Raw genomic sequence first — 18,303 nt, forward strand, 5'->3', positions numbered from 1 at the left:
TTCATATTTTACAACAAATGCATATTATCTAATTTAATAATTATAATGAAACAATTTAGAAAACAAAAATGCTTTCAGTGATATCATAGAAGAAAAAACTATAACTAAAAGGTGTTTGTGGTTAGCTAAATTCAGTTACTTTGGCTTGATATCTATTGTACTTGAACTCTAAAAAACATGGGAAATTCAGCTGTTGAGTAGCTCTTTCTTCTTGCATATTCTTCTTTTTCTACTTTTTTTTTTTTTTTTTTTTGTCTTTTGGCCAAATCACCTACCTTTCTTCTATGTCACAACCTACTCATCATTTTCTAAACACCTTATGTTATTTCTTGCCTTTGTGTCCACTTAACGTGTATTCTCACTGGTTGAAATATCCCCATTTCCCCTCTTTCTATCTGATAAAATTCTCTTCATCTTTCAAAACTAAGTCATCAACTTACCTTTCTTTGTGACGTCCTCTAAATCACTAGTCAGAATCAATCATTTTTATGTTTTTGCTTATTGAATTCCTTTGCTCATTTATCTGCTTATTATTCTCCTTACCACATTGTAATATAGTGGTATCTCTTGGTCTCTCTTACTGGGCTATGAACATTATGAAACTGTGCTTTATTCATATTTCCCCTCCCAGAACCTACTAATGAGTGATCAATAAATGTTTAATTAACTGGCTGTCCTTTACAGCATGCATCAATGTCTGCAAATAGTAATTAGGGATTATAACTTATTTTCTATTGCATCCTTTAGCAACAAGGTAAGTGCCTTTGGCTGCATATCCATATACTATATTTATTACAAAGAACCCTGAAGGAAGAACTTAAGTTTTAGGCAAATCACAACCTCTTTGGGCTTCAGGTTCATTATCTATTTACTTTTAAGGATGCAAAACTGGATAATAACTTAGATTCCCTCTATCTATGGCATGATATGAGGCTCTGTCTCCTCGTGAAGTTTTTAGTTACCACCAATGTTTGTTTATTGGGTGGATGATTTTGAGAGAGGACGTTCACTGTTTGAGTGAGCCTCATTCCCTATCACTGTGGTGATAGGGAACCGACCCCACACCTACTCTTGGGTCACTGCGGGGAACTTTGACTCATCATTTGCAATTTGGCTTTGTCGTATGATGAAGGCAAAGAGTAGAGCATTCAGAGAATAGAAGCAGCCACTCTGTTCCTGTGTGTCCCCACTCCCAGCGCCCCACTTGATAAATCTTCACAGGAATTCAATCAGGGATAGGAAGACAGTGATTCTACAGGGCCTGCGGCACCTGCTGTTGGGGGGACTGCTGGTGGTGGTGGCAGCCTAAGGCTCTTGATGAATACTAGGGATTTTTCTCTTTGACTAGTAAAGGCTGGCATTTCACTTTGAGGATAAGAGGCCATTGCAAAGTTCTTTTGGAGCATTTCTCTCTTCTGCCTTTTCACTTGTCCCCACTCTTGATCTGTTTCACCTGTGTGCTTTACATATTTTAGCAATCTTTTCTTGAAACAGAAATACAGGTATTTTCTTCTTTCTAATTTTTCTGAAATGAAGTCAATAAAAAACAGGGAGAGAAGTGAAGTGCACAGCTTTGAAATCCAAGAATAATCATATTTTCTCATTCCTGAGGCAAGCCAGGACTGGGCATATTACTCAAAGAGGAGGTACATGTGAGCTCCTTGCCCTGCACCCAGGCCTGCTGTGTGTTAATGATGACTCCAGGGGTCTCCAGCCCTTCTGTCTTTCTCTGCAGTGCGCTCAGACATTCCATGTTTCATCTTGCTTCTTGACCCCATGCAGGCAAGCTTTATGTTTGCTTCTCCACATTCAGTCTAGTTGAATTCCACCCACTGTCCTCTGCCCTAATCCCTCCTGGCAGAGGAAACAAAGGAACATAAAGGGTCCCACAGTTTATGTATATATTTTTATATAGTGAACTCAATCATCCATGCTAATGGGAGGGGACTATTAGAACAGATAATCCAAAAATCCATTCACTTTTCTTTAGAAATAGATCACGTGATTATTTCTTGGAGCCCTGGTAATTAAGTTTGGCTCAAGCTAATGCTTTAAATAATTTGCATAAAAATTGGTCTAGGGCCATCAGTCTGGAACTAAACATTTTGAGAGGATAAACCTAACTGCACTCTGTAAATGGACTGGTTCTGAACAATAGTAACAAAAGTATAGTTCTATTGTTTGCAGATTACTATATGCTCAAATCTTCATGAGAACAAAGACTTTGTTGTCTTCAATGCTTGTCTTAAAGACAATGGAAATTGCATCCTTTTGTTAAACTTGATTGCTGCTAATATTCAAAATTTTATGTTTATCATGTGTAAAAATAACCCCAGCTTAAGAGCAAAAATTAAACCCAGATTTGTGTGAATTTGATTATCTTCTAGACATCCTTCATTTTTTTCCTGGGGCCCCAAAAACTTACTACCTAATGTAAATTATTTCTAAAATTATTTTTTCCTGCAGTTGCAAAAGAATTGTAGTTTCCTTCTAGAAACACTGAAAAGTACATATAATTATTGAGAGCTATGAATAATTTTATAACTATAATTTATAGCTATAATAATTTTATAACTGTCACTGTTAATATTGTAAACTATCTTTCTGTTGTGTGCACATATATATGTAGATATACATCTGCATATACATATGAGCGTATACAGATGCATGCAGATATACATTTGTATATGCATATATGTGTGTATTCCCATGTCTGTAGATATATATCTTATATGTATACATATATATGGATCTCTCTATATATGTGTTAGTGAGTCTTTGTGTATGTAGCTCAATACACATATACACATGCAGAAATATACACATATATCCTGGGATCAAAATGAATTTACACTCTGATTCTTGCTTTTTTAGCTCATAATTTTACAAGAATCTTACACTGTTATTAAAATTTCTTCAGAGGGATGCCTGAGTGGCTCAGTGATTGAGCATCTGCCTTTGGCTCAGGACGTGATCCCAGGGTCTGGGGATGGTGTCCCACATTGGGCTCCGTATGAAGCCTGCTTCTCCCTCTGTCTATGCCTATGTCTCTGCCTCTCTCTCTGTGTCTCTCATGAGTAAATAAATAACATCTTAAAAAAATAATAAAATAAAATTTCTGAAGTAGTTTTATTTTTAAAAGATGCAGTATGGGGATCCCTAGGTTGCTCAATGGTTTGGCGCCTGCCTTCAGCCCAGGGCATGATCCTGGAGACCCGGGATCGAGTCCTGCATCAGGCTTCCTGCATGGAGCCTGCTTCTTCTTCTGCTTGTGTCTCTGCCTCTCTCTCTTTTTCTCTCTCTGTGCCTCTCATGAATAAATAAAATAGGAATCTTAAAAAAAATGCAGTATATTCCATAGTATGTACAAAATTTTTGACATTTCCTTCTTTTTTTCCCATTAAACATAGTATTGTGATGAAGATTTTTGTAAATACACATCTCCCTAGTCTTGGTGGGTGTTACTTTAAGACAAAGTCCTAAAGCATAATTCTAGGCTAATAGTATGAACACTTTACTTTTTATTAGATTTTGTCAAAATTGCTGATGTGGTTATGTCTTTCATTCTCCCACCAATAGTGTGTGAGCCTGATTGGATACCTTACTCCCACTAATTCTCCTACATAAACTTGTTTGATTAAAACTGAAATTGTGTTTTATTTGCATTTCTTTAAGAAATAAAGAGATAGGCCATCTCTTCATATTTGTGATTGTATTTCTTCTTCTGTAAATTATAATGGAGTCCTTCGCCCATTTTCCTTTTTTTTTTTTTTTATTGCTTTATAAGATTTTTTTCTCTTTAAGAAAATTGATTCTTTGTCATTTAGGCTGAGAGTACTTTTCCTAGTAGTTTTTCTTTAGAATTTGATTATAATCTTTATCATGTCAAAATGCATATATTCAGATTTAGCCATTTCTCTTTCTTATGACATATATTGATGCATGCACACACATTGCAGATATATATACATATATATGTGAATGCCTTTTTATAACATATGTATACAATCATGTGTTTGTGCATTTTGTTTACAGTTCAAAAAGCAGTTCTTATTTCAAAATTTTTTAAAAGTCACACTTTTGTTTTTTTAGTCTGGTAATTTTAGTTTCATTTTTACATTTCATCTTTGCTCCTCCTGTAATTTAGGTTAGTATAAGGAATGAGATTCGGATTCAGGTTATTCTTCCAAATGGCCAAGCAGTTGTCTTAATGCCATTTATGGAGTCATCTGTCTTTGAAATGTCAGCCTGAAGATGTGCTAAAAACCAGATCTACTTTAGTCCATTTCTAAAGTCTTTATTCCATTTCATGGATTGACTTGTTTGCCTATTCCTATAGTAGGACTACAGTGTTAATCACATTTTTCAAAGATACCATATTTTTGTAGTCTATTTATTCTGTCATTGACTGAAAATATATCTGTGAATCCCCCATTGCATTTCCAGTTGGATTTTATTCTTACTGTATCATCTGCCATATAAAGACCCATCATTATTATATTAAATCATGGAATTAAATTTTTACTGATATAAAATGACCAAATCTTTCTTGCTCCAGACTCTGTTTTTTTTTTAAAGAATTTATTTATTTATTCATGAAAGACACACAGAGAGAGGCAGAGACACAGGCAGGGGGAGAAGCAGGCTCCCTGTGGAGAGCCCAATGAGGAACTGGCTCCTAGGACCTGGGATCCCAACCTGAGCCAAAGGCAGATGCTCAACACTGAGCCACCCAGATGGCCCTCTTGCTCAAGACTTTTTGCTGGAATTCTAACTGGATAGATTCTAAAGTAGTTTCTCATTCCTTTCTTTTAATGTTCATTTCCCAAATATACCTTTCCTGAATTTAAATTTTTTAAACCTTTACTATTTTTTAAAATTAATTCAATCCAACTGGTTTTTACACTTAATAAATTAACCTAATTACCTTTCTTGTCATAACTACTTGCCTGTGTTTCTGTTGTCTTATTTGATATATTGTACTTTTGTTACACTGCTACTTACTTTTTAAAGTTATTTCCATTATTGAAAATACTCATATTTGGTATGAAACATACCAGGAAATTGAGAGAGTATCTTCCATTAATTCTATTGTGATTTAATTCTATTTGTGATTATCATTAAATTTTTCAAAGGTATTCTTAACCCTAACTTATATTGTCAGAATCTGTAGCAGAACACAATTTTTACTTTTTGACTACCTTTATTGAAATCAGCTTTTGTGCAACCCTCCCTACTCCCCACCATAATCGTGATTTATAAATTCTGGCATTTGATACTTCTTTCCTTTTCTCTCCCTCCTTTCTTCCTTCTTCTTTTAACTAATCTTTAAAAATGTAACAAAGTATAGGAAAGTGCACAACATTGAGAGTTCAGTTAAACAACCAAAAGCAAATAGAGAAACTATACTTTCTTATAGTTATAGAAACTATATGTATCCATCCAGTCCAGAAGACCAGCTCATGGGCCAATCAGAACCTCCCCCTTAATCACCAAAATTTAATCAGCACCTTAACTAGATTCCCTTTATTATTTTTCCACTCAAGTATGCTTTTCTAAATAGCATCACTATCTTTTCCTGCTTTTCGAATTTGATATGAGATATTGTACAATATATATGCTTCTGTACCTTCTTTGATTTAACATTATACTTGTAAGAGTCATTCATGTTTTAGCCTGTAATTTTAGTTGTAGTTTCCAATGAGACTTCTGCTTCCTCTTTATATCTATTTCCCTGTACCTGTTTTTTTTCCTCTGTTTTTGAAATTTTTCTGTTTATCACTGATGTTGAACAAGATGATGATGATGTACTTAGTTATAATTTCCTTTATGTTTCTTGTGCTCCGAGATTATAGAACTTCTTGGATATGGATTCACAGTTTTCACCGAAGTTTTGGAAAATTTCAATCATTTTTACTTCAAATATTTTTTGTCTTCCTTTTCCATGCTTTGCCTTCAGATATTTCGATTTATGTATATTGGACTTGCAATTACCTTTATAGTTCTTTCATAGCTCACTGATTATATTTTTGTTTTCAATCATTTATTCTCTTTGTGTTTCAATTTGGATGGTTTCTATTGCTACTTCTTCAAATTCACCACTCTTTTCTTCTTCAATGACTAATCTGCCATTATTCTCATCAGGTGTAATTTTCATCTCAGACATTTAGTATTTCATCTCTAGAAATTCAATTTGTGTCATTTTATACCTTTAATGTCTCTAATTAACATGGACAATCTTCCTTTTAGCTTTCAGAAGACATGGAATATGATTATAATAACTTTTAACATGGCCTTTCACATTAATTACACAATCTGTACCATTTCTGAATTGATTTGTATTAATTGATTTCTCTTCTCTTATATGTCATACTTTCCTGCTCCTTGTCAAGAATTGGTATCATCAGTACTCATTTAGACTTATCAAATAATTACCATTTACCTTGCTTTTTCTTCTTTTTCTTCATCTTTTTCCTTCCATCTGGTATCAATACCCTCCTACCTGAAGAACACCAAAATTCTCTGTTGGTGAACTTTTCTTTTCTTTTTTTGGCCTGAAATTTGCTTGATTAAATTTATTCTTGAAACACAACTTTTTTTTGGCTTAGAATTCTTGGTTGGCTATTATTCTGCTAGATTGTCTTCTTATTTCTATTGTATCTATTAAAGTCAGGTATCAGTCTAATTGTTTAAGGATTTCTTTTTAGATGTCCTGTTTATCTTTGATTTTCAGCAGTTGTACAATGATGGGCATACTTGTGGATTTATTTTGCTTAGAGTTCAAAGGGTTTTAGGAAGATGTGATCTGATGTCTTTCATTAATATAGGTCATTTCTCAGCACAATTTTCTGAAATACTGCTTCTGCTCAATTACCTCACTCCTTTCTGTCTGGGATTCCAATTGATTTATCATTTATCCTCTATATTTGTTCCCTTTCTTTAGTGTTTATCATTCCTTTTCTTTCTCTACTACTTTTATTTTGGATATATTCTTCTGACTTAACTTCTAGTGCACAAATTCTCTTTCATCTGTGTGTAATATGCATTTAAACCATGAATCTATTCATTGCATTCTTCATTTCAATTATTGTATCTTTCACTTCTAGACTTTCTTTTCTTTTTCTTTTATGATGCTTTGTTTTGAATTTCTACTTCTCAGCTAATTTTTTCAATGTCATCTTTATCCTCCTATAACAGCCAGGAAAATTATTTTATACTTTATGTTTTAACTGTAATACTTTCAGCCCAAATGGGCCTATTTCTTTTTTAAAAAAGATTTTATTTATTTATTTATTTATTTATTTATTTATTTATTTATTTATTTATTTATTCAGAGTGAGAGTGAGAGAGCACAAGCAAGGGGAATGGCAGAACCCAACCTGGGGCAGATGCTTAATCAATTGAGCCACCCAGGTGCTCTGGGTATGTTTCTCTTGACTTTTTTTTTATGTTACCATGTTTCATTTTTTTTTTTCTGGATTTTTTTGTGTGTGTGTGTATGTGCTAGACATGCTGGAAATTCTGGCTAAAAATTCGTTTTTGTAAATGGTTTTACATTGGTTTTTCTCAGGTGCCTATGGGGAATAGTAATCTGGGTTGATCTTCATTTATTTTGAGGATTGAGATGATTCAAAGATGGGCATCAGTCTTTCAGAAAGTTGGTCTCCTGCTGCTTGATTCTTTCTGCTAGGATACATATCTTTAGGGTTTCAACAAAGAAACCACGGGGTTTACCGTGGTCCCTTGCCCTTTTCAGCAATAGGACTCTGGATACATTTTGCAGAATCAGCAAATGACCAAGAAAAAAAAAAAAAACAGCTTCAAGTTCTGAACTCACATCTCTGGATATCTATTTTCTCCCAGAACCTAGCCTGACAATTTTTCACTATCCTGTTAGTTCTCTGGTGCCTTTAAACAGACTCCATACCTTTTTGTTTTTGGTGTAGTTTGTCTAGTTATCTTCAGGGAGAGTAATGGTCTAAGTTATTTAGACTTTCATTCCTGAAAGTAGAAGTCTCTCCTTTTTCCTTCTCATTTTAAAGCAACATATACTGTAATTTTCAAAGATAAAAGTGTACATTTAGTTAAGGTATTCTGATCCTAATTTGGAAGCAATTATTTCAACATTTTCATACATTTAATGAGTCTCTTATCACATACTTCTTTCCAAGTGTGACTTTCTCAGTCTTAACTTTTTCCTTCCTTTCTATATTTACTGGTTTTGCACAGGATTTCTGTTAGTTTACTCACAGGAAGGATACTTGGGTGGCATATTTTCTTAATCTATGAATTCCTGAGAAAATGTTAGTCTTGACTTCATGCATGAGTAGTAACAACTTCACTAAATATAGAAACTGTGTACTTTAGAGCAATTGAAATGTTCGTCCATTTCATCTAGTGTTTAGAATTGTGGAAGAAGAAAGTCAAGGCTAATCCGATTTTGGTGATTTTGTTTGTAACCTGATTTTTATTTTCTTATGTGCTTTCAAAGCCTTTCTTTATCACTGATGTTCAGAAATTCCATGAGGCTTTGTAGATTTCTGTTCCTATCTTTGTCTATAAATAAGTATGTATACTCTTGTGTTTTGGGTGGAAGAACTGGTTTACATTAGGAAAACTTTTTTCTGTTATTTTTCTAAAGATTGTTTTCATTTTTGTTTGTTCTAGCCTCTCTTCTTGGTATTCCATGGATATGTAGATTTAATTACCTCGATCTGTTGTCTATATGTGTCACATTTTTCTCATTGTTATCATTTCTTCATTTCTGTAGTTGCAAATCTGATGCCTATAGAGTTTAGGCAGGTAACAAAAATAATGTCAGCCAGTACAAAAATAGTGAATGATGAGGATAGCAGAGAGCAAATTTCCCTTCTAAACTTGGCAGCTACAAATCACTTGATATTCATAAAAATAAAATATTACTATATTCCATTTTTCCCAGAAAAACTAAAATCTGTTTTTTAAATGTAATATTTCTCAGCAGAAAAAAATTTAAAAAGGACCTTGCAACTTACCATTAGGATGATCTTGGCCACACTCAGAATGATCTGTTACTTCATTGTCTTTTGTGATATTCTTGTCCTTTGCAGAATCTGCCACAACAAATAAGCAAAACATCTAGTCAGCATTTTTAACTGGGAAATAAAGCAGCTTCCAACACTGTCATGATATATCTATCTTTGGGAGATGGAATTTATTTTTTTAAACACCATTAAAATACTTAGATATTTTCATAGTAAATAAGCTGTTCCTAAAGTTACTGCATAAGAGGTCTTGTACAAAGCTTACAAAGGTAGGATGATACAAATTTGATTGGGTCATCTTTTTGCAACAAAGAAGAAAATGTAAGCAGGTTTTATGCATTAATGAAAGTCTTTGGAGAATTGTGCAAAAGGATATGAAAGGAAGGCAAAATAGGGGAGATTAAAGGAATATCAATTTTAATGTTCTTAATGCTTCCATTACTGCAATTGTTCATATACAGGAGCCTTGAGTCCTTGAATAAGCCAGATGTAGAGCTTTGATATCCAGTTGTAATTAAGTTCATCTTCCTGAGGCACACACTACCAGTAGAACAATAGCAAAGGGGAAGGCAAACCTTCTGTTTTGTGCAATTTCATCCTCTCCCTCATATAGCACATTTAAATGTGAAATCAGCATAAGTTCATCTTTTTGTTGTTGTTGTTGTTATATGATATACTTCCAGGAAATAACATGGCCAAATAGGTTTCAATGACTATGGACTGTTGCAAATCTATGCAGGATTCCTTGTTAGATGTTTTTTCTTTTTTTTTTTTTTATATATATATTTTTTTTATTGGTGTTCAATTTACTAACATACAGAATAACACCCAGTGCCCATCACCCATGCACTCCCACCCCCCGCCCTCCTCCCCTTCTACCACCCCTAGTTCGTTTCCCAGAGTTAGCAGTCTTTTTTTTTTTTTTTTTTTTTTTTTTTTTTTTTCAGAGTTAGCAGTCTTTACGTTCTGTCTCCCTTTCTGATATTTCCCACACATTTCTTCTCCCTTCCCTTATTTTCCCTTTCACTATTATTTATATTCCCCAAATGAATGAGAACATATAATGTTTGTCCTTCTCCGACTGACTTACTTCACTCAGCATAATACCCTCCAGTTCCATCCACTCCTTGTTAGATGTTTGAGGCCTTTCTGTAGACTCTTTAGAAAGCCATCATAAAGGGCATGTGGGTGGGTCAGCAGGAAGACTTAAATTGGGCCTTTTATTCCCTCCAAAAGTATTTATTAAGGGCCAACTCTACGTTAGATACTTCTTGAGGCTAGGGAGTCAATACTAATTGACTCTGCCTTCATACAGGTTACAATCTAGGGGGTATTTTTTATGCAGCTAAAAGAGTGGTAATCCAAAGATATCTAAAAGTCATGAGCTTATCTTCTATGCATATGGCCATGGAGCAAACTGGGCATGGCAGGCTGACACTTCTGTTACTTTAAAATGGGTTCCTTACTGAGTTCACATTGCTCCATTGAATTGTAACACCCAACAGAGCTGAATCAGAGTCTCAAAGCATTCTTTCTTTCCTTACTCCTTTTACCTCTCTCCCTCCCCACACTAGGAGATAGTTTTAAACAATGCAGTTTGGAATATTATGAGAAAGTCTGTTTCTTTAACCTGCCACAAGCAACATTTGATGGACAAGTGAGAAACCTGGATAGTTAACATATAATTCAAATTTAATAACCAGTGAAGCAAGTATACACCCAAAGTGTATGATTTTAATTAACTGCAAATAATTCCCCCAAGGCAAATGTTTAATTATCTGTGCAGCTTATTTCTTTCTGAGACTGACAATAAGTTTCAAAGTCCAAATTTGGAGGCAAAACTGAGCATAGGCAATAGTTTTCCAAACTGTTCTCTCACTCTAGTCAAATTGTTTTACACCAGTTCCCATTAAAACATGCCTTTTTAATTTTTGGCTCTAACATGTGGATTTAAAGAAAAAAATTATTGAATACTTTTTTCCTACATTAACACTGAGGTGAGCAATGGTTTTAAAAAGGTACTATATGAATCAGGCTAAATTTTAATTTCAAATATTTTACTTATTTATGAAAAATGGCATCATTTGATAACTAGGCTTGGGCTATACTCATTTCTCTCAACATTAATATTTTAAGATTATCCAAGATTTTGCGTGTAGTTAAAATGTGTTCATTTATACTCAACAATAATTCATTATGCTTTATAACTTACATAAACATTATGCTTCATGCATCAAATATTACATAAGAAATGTTTTTTAAAAAGTGATTTACATTGAGTTTATGAATTTATGGTCTAATGATTCACATAAGATGGGTGAAAGTATTTGAAAAATTAATCTCTGGACTGTCACCAAAATCTGTCTCTTTAGCAAATTAATTGACCCTTCAGTTTCAATTTCCTTGGAGAGTCGTTTTAATATTGCTAAGGTGCCTTCTGCTCTCATGTACTCTAATATATATATAATACACTTCGTTGAATCTAAGACACCATCAATTGTTATTTTCATTATTATTTTGTGTAGGATTAAGAAAAAAATGGTACCAAATGAACTGTACCATACTATTAATTTAAGAAAGTGTCCTAGTTTTAGAAATAAAATATACAAAAGACTCTGTATCCTAGAAATATTTGAGTATATTCTGTGTGTACACAAATATATGTCTTTATGTGATGGCAAGGATTTCCTATCAACCTGACCCATCACCAAACCCACAAGTTACTTTTATTTTGTACCTGAAATGGTTCTGCCTCCACATACAGCAATAAAGCAAGATAAAAGCTATAAGCTCATGATGGCATCCACACATGACTATGTGGCTCTGAGATTGTTTCCACTGAAGTTTCTCTTTTCAAAGGGATCTTTGAATTCCTAGTCACATGAACTTTGAGAAGACTGGATATGGTCCTGAATGTTTTAAATCATAGATCCTATCATGCTATACTTAGTTGTGGGTTTGAAATGACAGCAGAGCTTTTCTGACTAGGAGGTGATGAAAGTTGCACTGTATATGAATATAAAATCATTATTCATCATAAGAAAGAAAACATATTGAGTGTATATGGTCACTAAAAGAGCTTGTTATTTCTATGTAAGTTCTATAAACTATCATGAAAATTGTATTTGTATACACTAAATCCTTGCAGCACCTTCGATTCATATTTTATTTAATTCTAAAAATTATCATTTGGTAATGTTCAGAAAAGGGAAAGGAGTTATCACCTAATTCTGAGATTTAGTCAATGTTATTTTAATAGCAGAGAACTGGAATTAAATGTATATGTAGATTGTGACTTTCAAAATCTTTAAGGTCAATGTTCTTTTTTTTTAAGGTTTTATTTATTCATGAGAGACACAGAGAGAGAGGCAGAGACAAAGGCAGAGGGAGAAGCAGGTTCCATACAGGGAGCCTGACGCGGGACTCGATCCTTGGTCTCCAGGATTCCCGTCCTGGGCTGAAGGCAGAGCTAAACTGCTGAGCCACCAAGGCTGCCCTAAGGTCAATGTTCTATTAGAAAAAAATTTCAAATGCAAATATTAAGTTGAATATTTGAACCAAAGTTTTAAAGATGGATCGTTTAAGATTAACAATAATAAATACTTCCAGAAATTAAAAAATCATCTCATTTTGAAAGTTGAAAAGGTTTAAAAGAATAGTTAAAATAGATTGAAATTTTAAAAATATAAAACAGAAATTCTAAAAAGCAGCTCATTTTTAATGTAGTCAATTACACATGCCTATACAGAATAGTACATGTATATATTGAAGATGTGATGAATGATGAAACTTGCATTTTTAATAAACATCTAAGCTATAAATCGAAATAGATGCTATTTCTGTCAAAAATGCACCTTACAACAAAAATTCTTAATCTTAATTAAGAACTTAGTTCTTAACCTCTGAATATACTCTAAAGGTATGAATCAGTCTGTAAAACATGTACACATATTGTTGCATTCACTTTTCTCGAAGGCGATAGCTCTTGTCATATTCTCATAGGGACCCATGACCCCAACAAGATTAAAAATAGCTACAGAAATTTACACCCTACTGCCAGTGACACTGCCATTTTACAAAGGGTTTTTAGGATTACAATTGAGAATCAGCTACAGAACTTGGTGCCCACTCCATAAATTCATCAAGGATGGCACTTCTTGAATTCTTAAGGTAGATTTGACTTGAGGAAATAGCCAAAACATACACAGATATGTTTAATAAACGAGGAGGACAATCTAGCTGGTAAACAACATTTTGCACCAAAATTTGAAATGACCATAAAATATGAAACTGAATGGATGACTGTCTTTGAAAACCATTTTCAAGTTACGAGATGTACAAAATCCACTAGTAATAAAGGTAAGCCCTGACCACTATTTAGAGTTGCAGTAGAAGGTCATTTTGGTGTAAAAGTTCCAAGGGGTCTAAACAAGATAAATGCTATTTGCAAACCCCCAAGCCTGAAATATTTGCTCTGTAGCATGTAAACATTCATCCACAAGTCTCCTACCTTCATACAACAGTTGCACAGAAATCACAATTGCCTGGATTTCCTCTGATTCTTGTAAACTGATTCAATTGCACCAAGCAAAATATTTATCCCAGCCTCCTTATTTGAATGGCTGGTTTATTATGTGAAGCAATTAAAATAAAGTAGTTTTTCCTTCACCTGAACAGTGTGTTTATCCAAATAAATTAGTGTCTCCACAGCTGATTATGATCTCATTGAAGCTTTGCAGTGACTATTCCTCTATATAGGTGAAATGTGTCCTGCAATACATTCCCAGAGTATTCAGATGGCAATGATCTAACCTATGCTAGGTTTCAGTGCAGCTGGACATACAAAGCTGATCTATATTTACCTGAAAAGTAACCAGGTCTGTAGGACAGGACATTTCCCTTAGCATCGGGAGGCCAGACTCCCAGACTCAGTTGGTCATTTGTCTTCATTATGCAATCATTAACCCCCATTAAAAGGGGGCCAAGCATTCCCAGAGTTATGGAATGGGGGTACTAACAGTCTCTGAGACGCGACTGGCAAAACTACCATCATGTCCCACCAACTGTTTCTGTTAGAAAACACACACCACATTCCAAACAATAACTCTTGTAAATCAGCTTATTCCTACATTGAGGTGTAGGTGTAATTTCTCTGCAGGTGGTTATGGAAAATACAAGCAAAAAGGAGGATCAGTCTTGACAGGTGGATACAGATGGATCTACAATGACAAGCTCTGTAACTCCAGGAAAACCCATTCACCTTACATGATCTTGGTTTCTACACCTAGGAACTGAGGTTATTGAGCCAGATAATCTCTCTAAATGCCTTTCGAAGCCAATCTGTTGATTTGCTCACATTATTTCTTTGTTCCGACAACATCTCTCTATAAACGTTCAGGCTTCCCTCGTTATATGACTACCTGAGTTGGACTATTCTCACTCCAAAATTTTTACTGTCTATTAATAAAATAAAGGTTAATGGTGGGGGAAGTAGTGCCGTGTGACATTGGTGCCACACTGGCCATCGTTAACTCTGTGACTCGATGAAGAATCATCACAATGTCTAATAGAACAGCTGGATATGAAGCCAGACTGGACCGTGATGGAAAAAGAAATGCTTAATTACCTTCTCCATCAAGTTAATTTTTCCCCCTTGGCAATGTAAACAAAGGCAAATCTGCTCTTGTTTCCAGTTGTCTGTGACCTGCTATCCTTGACTCCTTGACCTCCATCCTTCCTATTCCTTTCTGATCTTGCTTCCCTCTCTCTTGCTAAGCCTTGCACAGCAGGATTTCTTGCCATTCTTTTTTTTTTTTTTTTTTTTTAATCTGACTAGACCATAGGCATGAAAAGTAGCTATGGTTCTAGATATAAACTGACTTGGAATTCTATTAAAATATTCATCTATAAATCAGGGAGTGTTTTATTTACACTTTTTAATTCAATCTGATAAGGAAAAGTCTTTGAGAGAACATTCCCTGTAGGAGAAATGATGAAGGCTTTTTGGAGCAGAGTCACAGCCTGGCCACTACTTCTCAGTTATTTTATTTTGTGGAGAGGTTGAAGAAGTAGACATATAGTCTGTCTCTGGGTTCATATGTGCTTCAACTTCTGAGCTCAGGTTCTTTTTAGTCAGATACTTGGGGAGTGTGGCTGAGATGCCAGGACCCAACACTGCTGAGAGCCAGAGTTTTCCTATATTCCTAATGGACTGAGTCAAAACTCACCCGTTGGAGCAGTGTTTTCTAGAGTCTTTTTTTTTTTTTCTTAAGGTTTATTTATTTATTCAGAGAGAGAGAGAATGAGAGAGAGAGAGAGAGAGAGAGAATGGCAGAGACATAGGCAAAGGGAGAAACAGGCTCTTTGCAGAAGCCGGATTCGGGACTCAATCCCAGATCCTGGGATCATGACCTGAGGCAAAGGCAGCCGCCCAACTGCTGAGCCACCAGGCATCCCATTTCTCGAGTCTTTTTTTCCCAAGCGATATAAAGGGACATGTTTAGAGACTAAGATAAGCATTTGGACCTTTTATGGAAGATACTCATTTTATGTGAGCTTCAAAGACCTGAATGATTTCTCCTTAGAACCTATTTGCTCCTCACATCTAGAAAAATCCACAAACCCATCCAAATGAAAATAGATGTGCTTTTTTTTTTTTCAATTTTTTGTTTTCTTCAACATTCTGCTGTGCTATTGAATACAGTTCTGTAATATAAATGGCTGCAGAGTGGTTCCCTTTCTGGATCTACCACAAGCTGTTTTATCATTGCGTCTATTACTGGACATTCAAATTAATCCAATTTCCTGCAATTCTAAATAATCCTGTTGTTGTGATATTGGTGTCCCGATGCTGGGTTCACTCCACTCTTCTTTCCCTTACCTCTTCCCAGCCCACTCCCACCTCTGAGGTCTAGAGAGTTTAGATCTTGCCATAGCTAAGCCTTGTAGTAGACTATGCCCCACCAATATCCCACTGGGCTACTCCTGAGATCACAGCAGTTGGTTCCAGGAGATGGGCTTCTCTCTGAGACTCTGACTAAGGGCATTTTTCCATGGATTCGCCAGAAGTACCCCACAGCCAATGCTCAACTAAAGGACTCAGGAGATACAACCTGTTTCCTCGCCTCTTTGGGAGACAATTTTGAATATGCTCTATACTTCTTAGAGAAATACAGCCACAGTTCCCCTCATTGATGTATCCTCTTTTGACTGTCCTCCCCCCACCTTTCCTCTCTGTGCTTCCTGGGATCACCTCTCAGATAGACCATTTGCCCCCATATCCTTGTCTGAGAATTTTGCTTTTGGAGATCCCAAACCAAGATAGCCAAGATAGTCACTAACCTGTCTTCTACTACCCAGTAGCTAAAATGTGAATGTTTACCTTATTCTGATTTATAGCTCTCTTATGCCATTCTACCTTTAATTAGAGAATGTTGGGGAAAGAGATTGCCTTGTTTGGCACCATCTAATCCTAGAAGCTGGGCCACAGATGACTGGTGAGGGATTGGCTCTGGGCAGTCATCTGTGGGTTGGCCAACAGACCTTAATGTGGCCAGCTCCACCTACCAGGAGAGAATTAATATTAGATTATGCTGAAACAAATCCATTAGATCCTCAGGAATCCGTTAGTCTTTATGGTAAAATAGACAAAGTTTGATGGCAAATAGACAAAGTTTCAAAACCTAGAGTGATTTAAAGGCAGAGAGTCACTGAAAAGAAAAGAAACACAACCCCCATGGGGAGGAAAAAAGAAGCATAATGAGTCACCTGGTGGCTTTAGAAGAGCAGAAAAAGGTAAAGAAGGTAGTAAGTTTGTGATGCTCCTTGAATAGACAGCTGTTTGAGGAGTTGCTGAGTCTTGGAGGAACCACTTGAGCTGCTGTTGCCTCTAGATGAGCCAGTTCTTGGGGCTGATGATGTGGTTTCCTTCCTTACTTGATGACTCCTACCAACTGCAGTCATCCCAATGTGTGTTGTTTTTGCAGATCTTGTGAGAGTTTGGCTCCACTTCCTTTGTTGTTCTTGCAAGTTCATTGTCTAATTTTAATGTGTACGGACATTTCAAACATTTCTAACGTGCCTTTTACAAATACTACTTTTAGAAGCGTGACATTCTTTTAGATCTATTTTTTAAAACACTCACCTTTTTAGGCATTTCAAAAGTACAGCACCCTCGTGAACCTTGTACACAGATTGAAAAATACTGAACCAAGAAACTTGGAGAAAGTTAAAGAGGGGAACAGCCTGGTCATGCAGAATAAAACAAGTTCAGTAAATTTCATTTTCTGATATGACCCTGGTGGGGGAAAAATCAGGTGACATCTGGTATTATAGGAAATGGGGTGTAGAGAGGCATTTGTATGATGAAGGCAATGTTTTGCCTCATAAACTGAGAAAAGTGTTAAAACAAAATACTGCAAAATGTGATTTTATGAGGACCTTGGGAAGCATACTAAGGATCAACTCAAAAGTGTTCTTTTTTATTTCCAGGAAGAAATAATAATAAAATAATTTACTTTAATCCACTAGATTTTACCTAGATTTTACACTAGATTTACCTGTGAGTTCTAGAAATCATTTTAATAGGTTTTTCTAACATAACCACTGACCATATTAGTCTGTTGGGCTGCCACAACAAAATAATGTAGACCGAGTGGTCTAAACAACAGAAATTTGTTTTTTCATAGCTCTGGAGGCTGGAAGTTCAAGATCAAGGCACTGGCTGATTGAGTCTCAGATGGGAGTGCTCTTCCTGATTTGTAGCAAGCTCCCTTCTTACTGCGTCTTCACATGGATCACTGCGTGTGCACATGGAAAGCCAGAGACTGCGATCTTTCTTTCTTTTTCTTAATAAGGCCACTAATCTCATCATGAGGACTCCACCTTGGGGACCTACTCTAAACGTACTTACCTCTCGAAGACCCTCCAAAGACCATCACCCTGGGGGCTGGGATTCAACATATGACACCTGTTTTGGGGGAGGACATGAGCATTCTCTCCATAACACTGACATGTGCATTTCTGTGCATGTATGTTTGAATGACTTATTTAACTTTTTTTTTTTTTTTAAGATTTTACTTTTAAGTAATTTCTACACCCAGTGTGGGGCTCGAAACTACAACTCTGAGATCAAGAGTCACACGCTCTACCAACAGAGACAGATAGGTGCCCCTAATTATTGAATGTGAGCTATTAGTGTTGATATTCCTGCTGTACCTCAGAACAAAGTCTCAACATGGCTGTGGAAATAGAATCTTCCCTAAATGTAAGGTTCTCTTTC

At 35.5% G+C, this 18,303-nt stretch overlaps 1 protein-coding gene across 4 annotated transcripts in view; it reads right to left on the bottom strand.

Annotated features, from left to right (window-relative positions):
• The window catches only part of MACROD2 (mono-ADP ribosylhydrolase 2), a 2,007,046-nt gene that overhangs the window by 72,697 nt on the left and 1,916,046 nt on the right, over window positions 1–18,303 (bottom strand). For all 4 annotated transcript variants that reach the window (XM_038571576.1, XM_038571577.1, XM_038571579.1 and 1 more), the window contains one exon: window positions 9,015–9,092. In XM_038571576.1, the coding sequence (XP_038427504.1) occupies window positions 9,015–9,092 (78 nt within the window). The remainder of the gene's footprint in view (window positions 1–9,014; window positions 9,093–18,303) is intronic.

This window comes from Canis lupus, chromosome 24 (genome assembly GCF_011100685.1).
Source record: "Canis lupus familiaris isolate Mischka breed German Shepherd chromosome 24, alternate assembly UU_Cfam_GSD_1.0, whole genome shotgun sequence".
Classification (NCBI taxonomy): domain Eukaryota; kingdom Metazoa; phylum Chordata; class Mammalia; order Carnivora; family Canidae; genus Canis; species Canis lupus.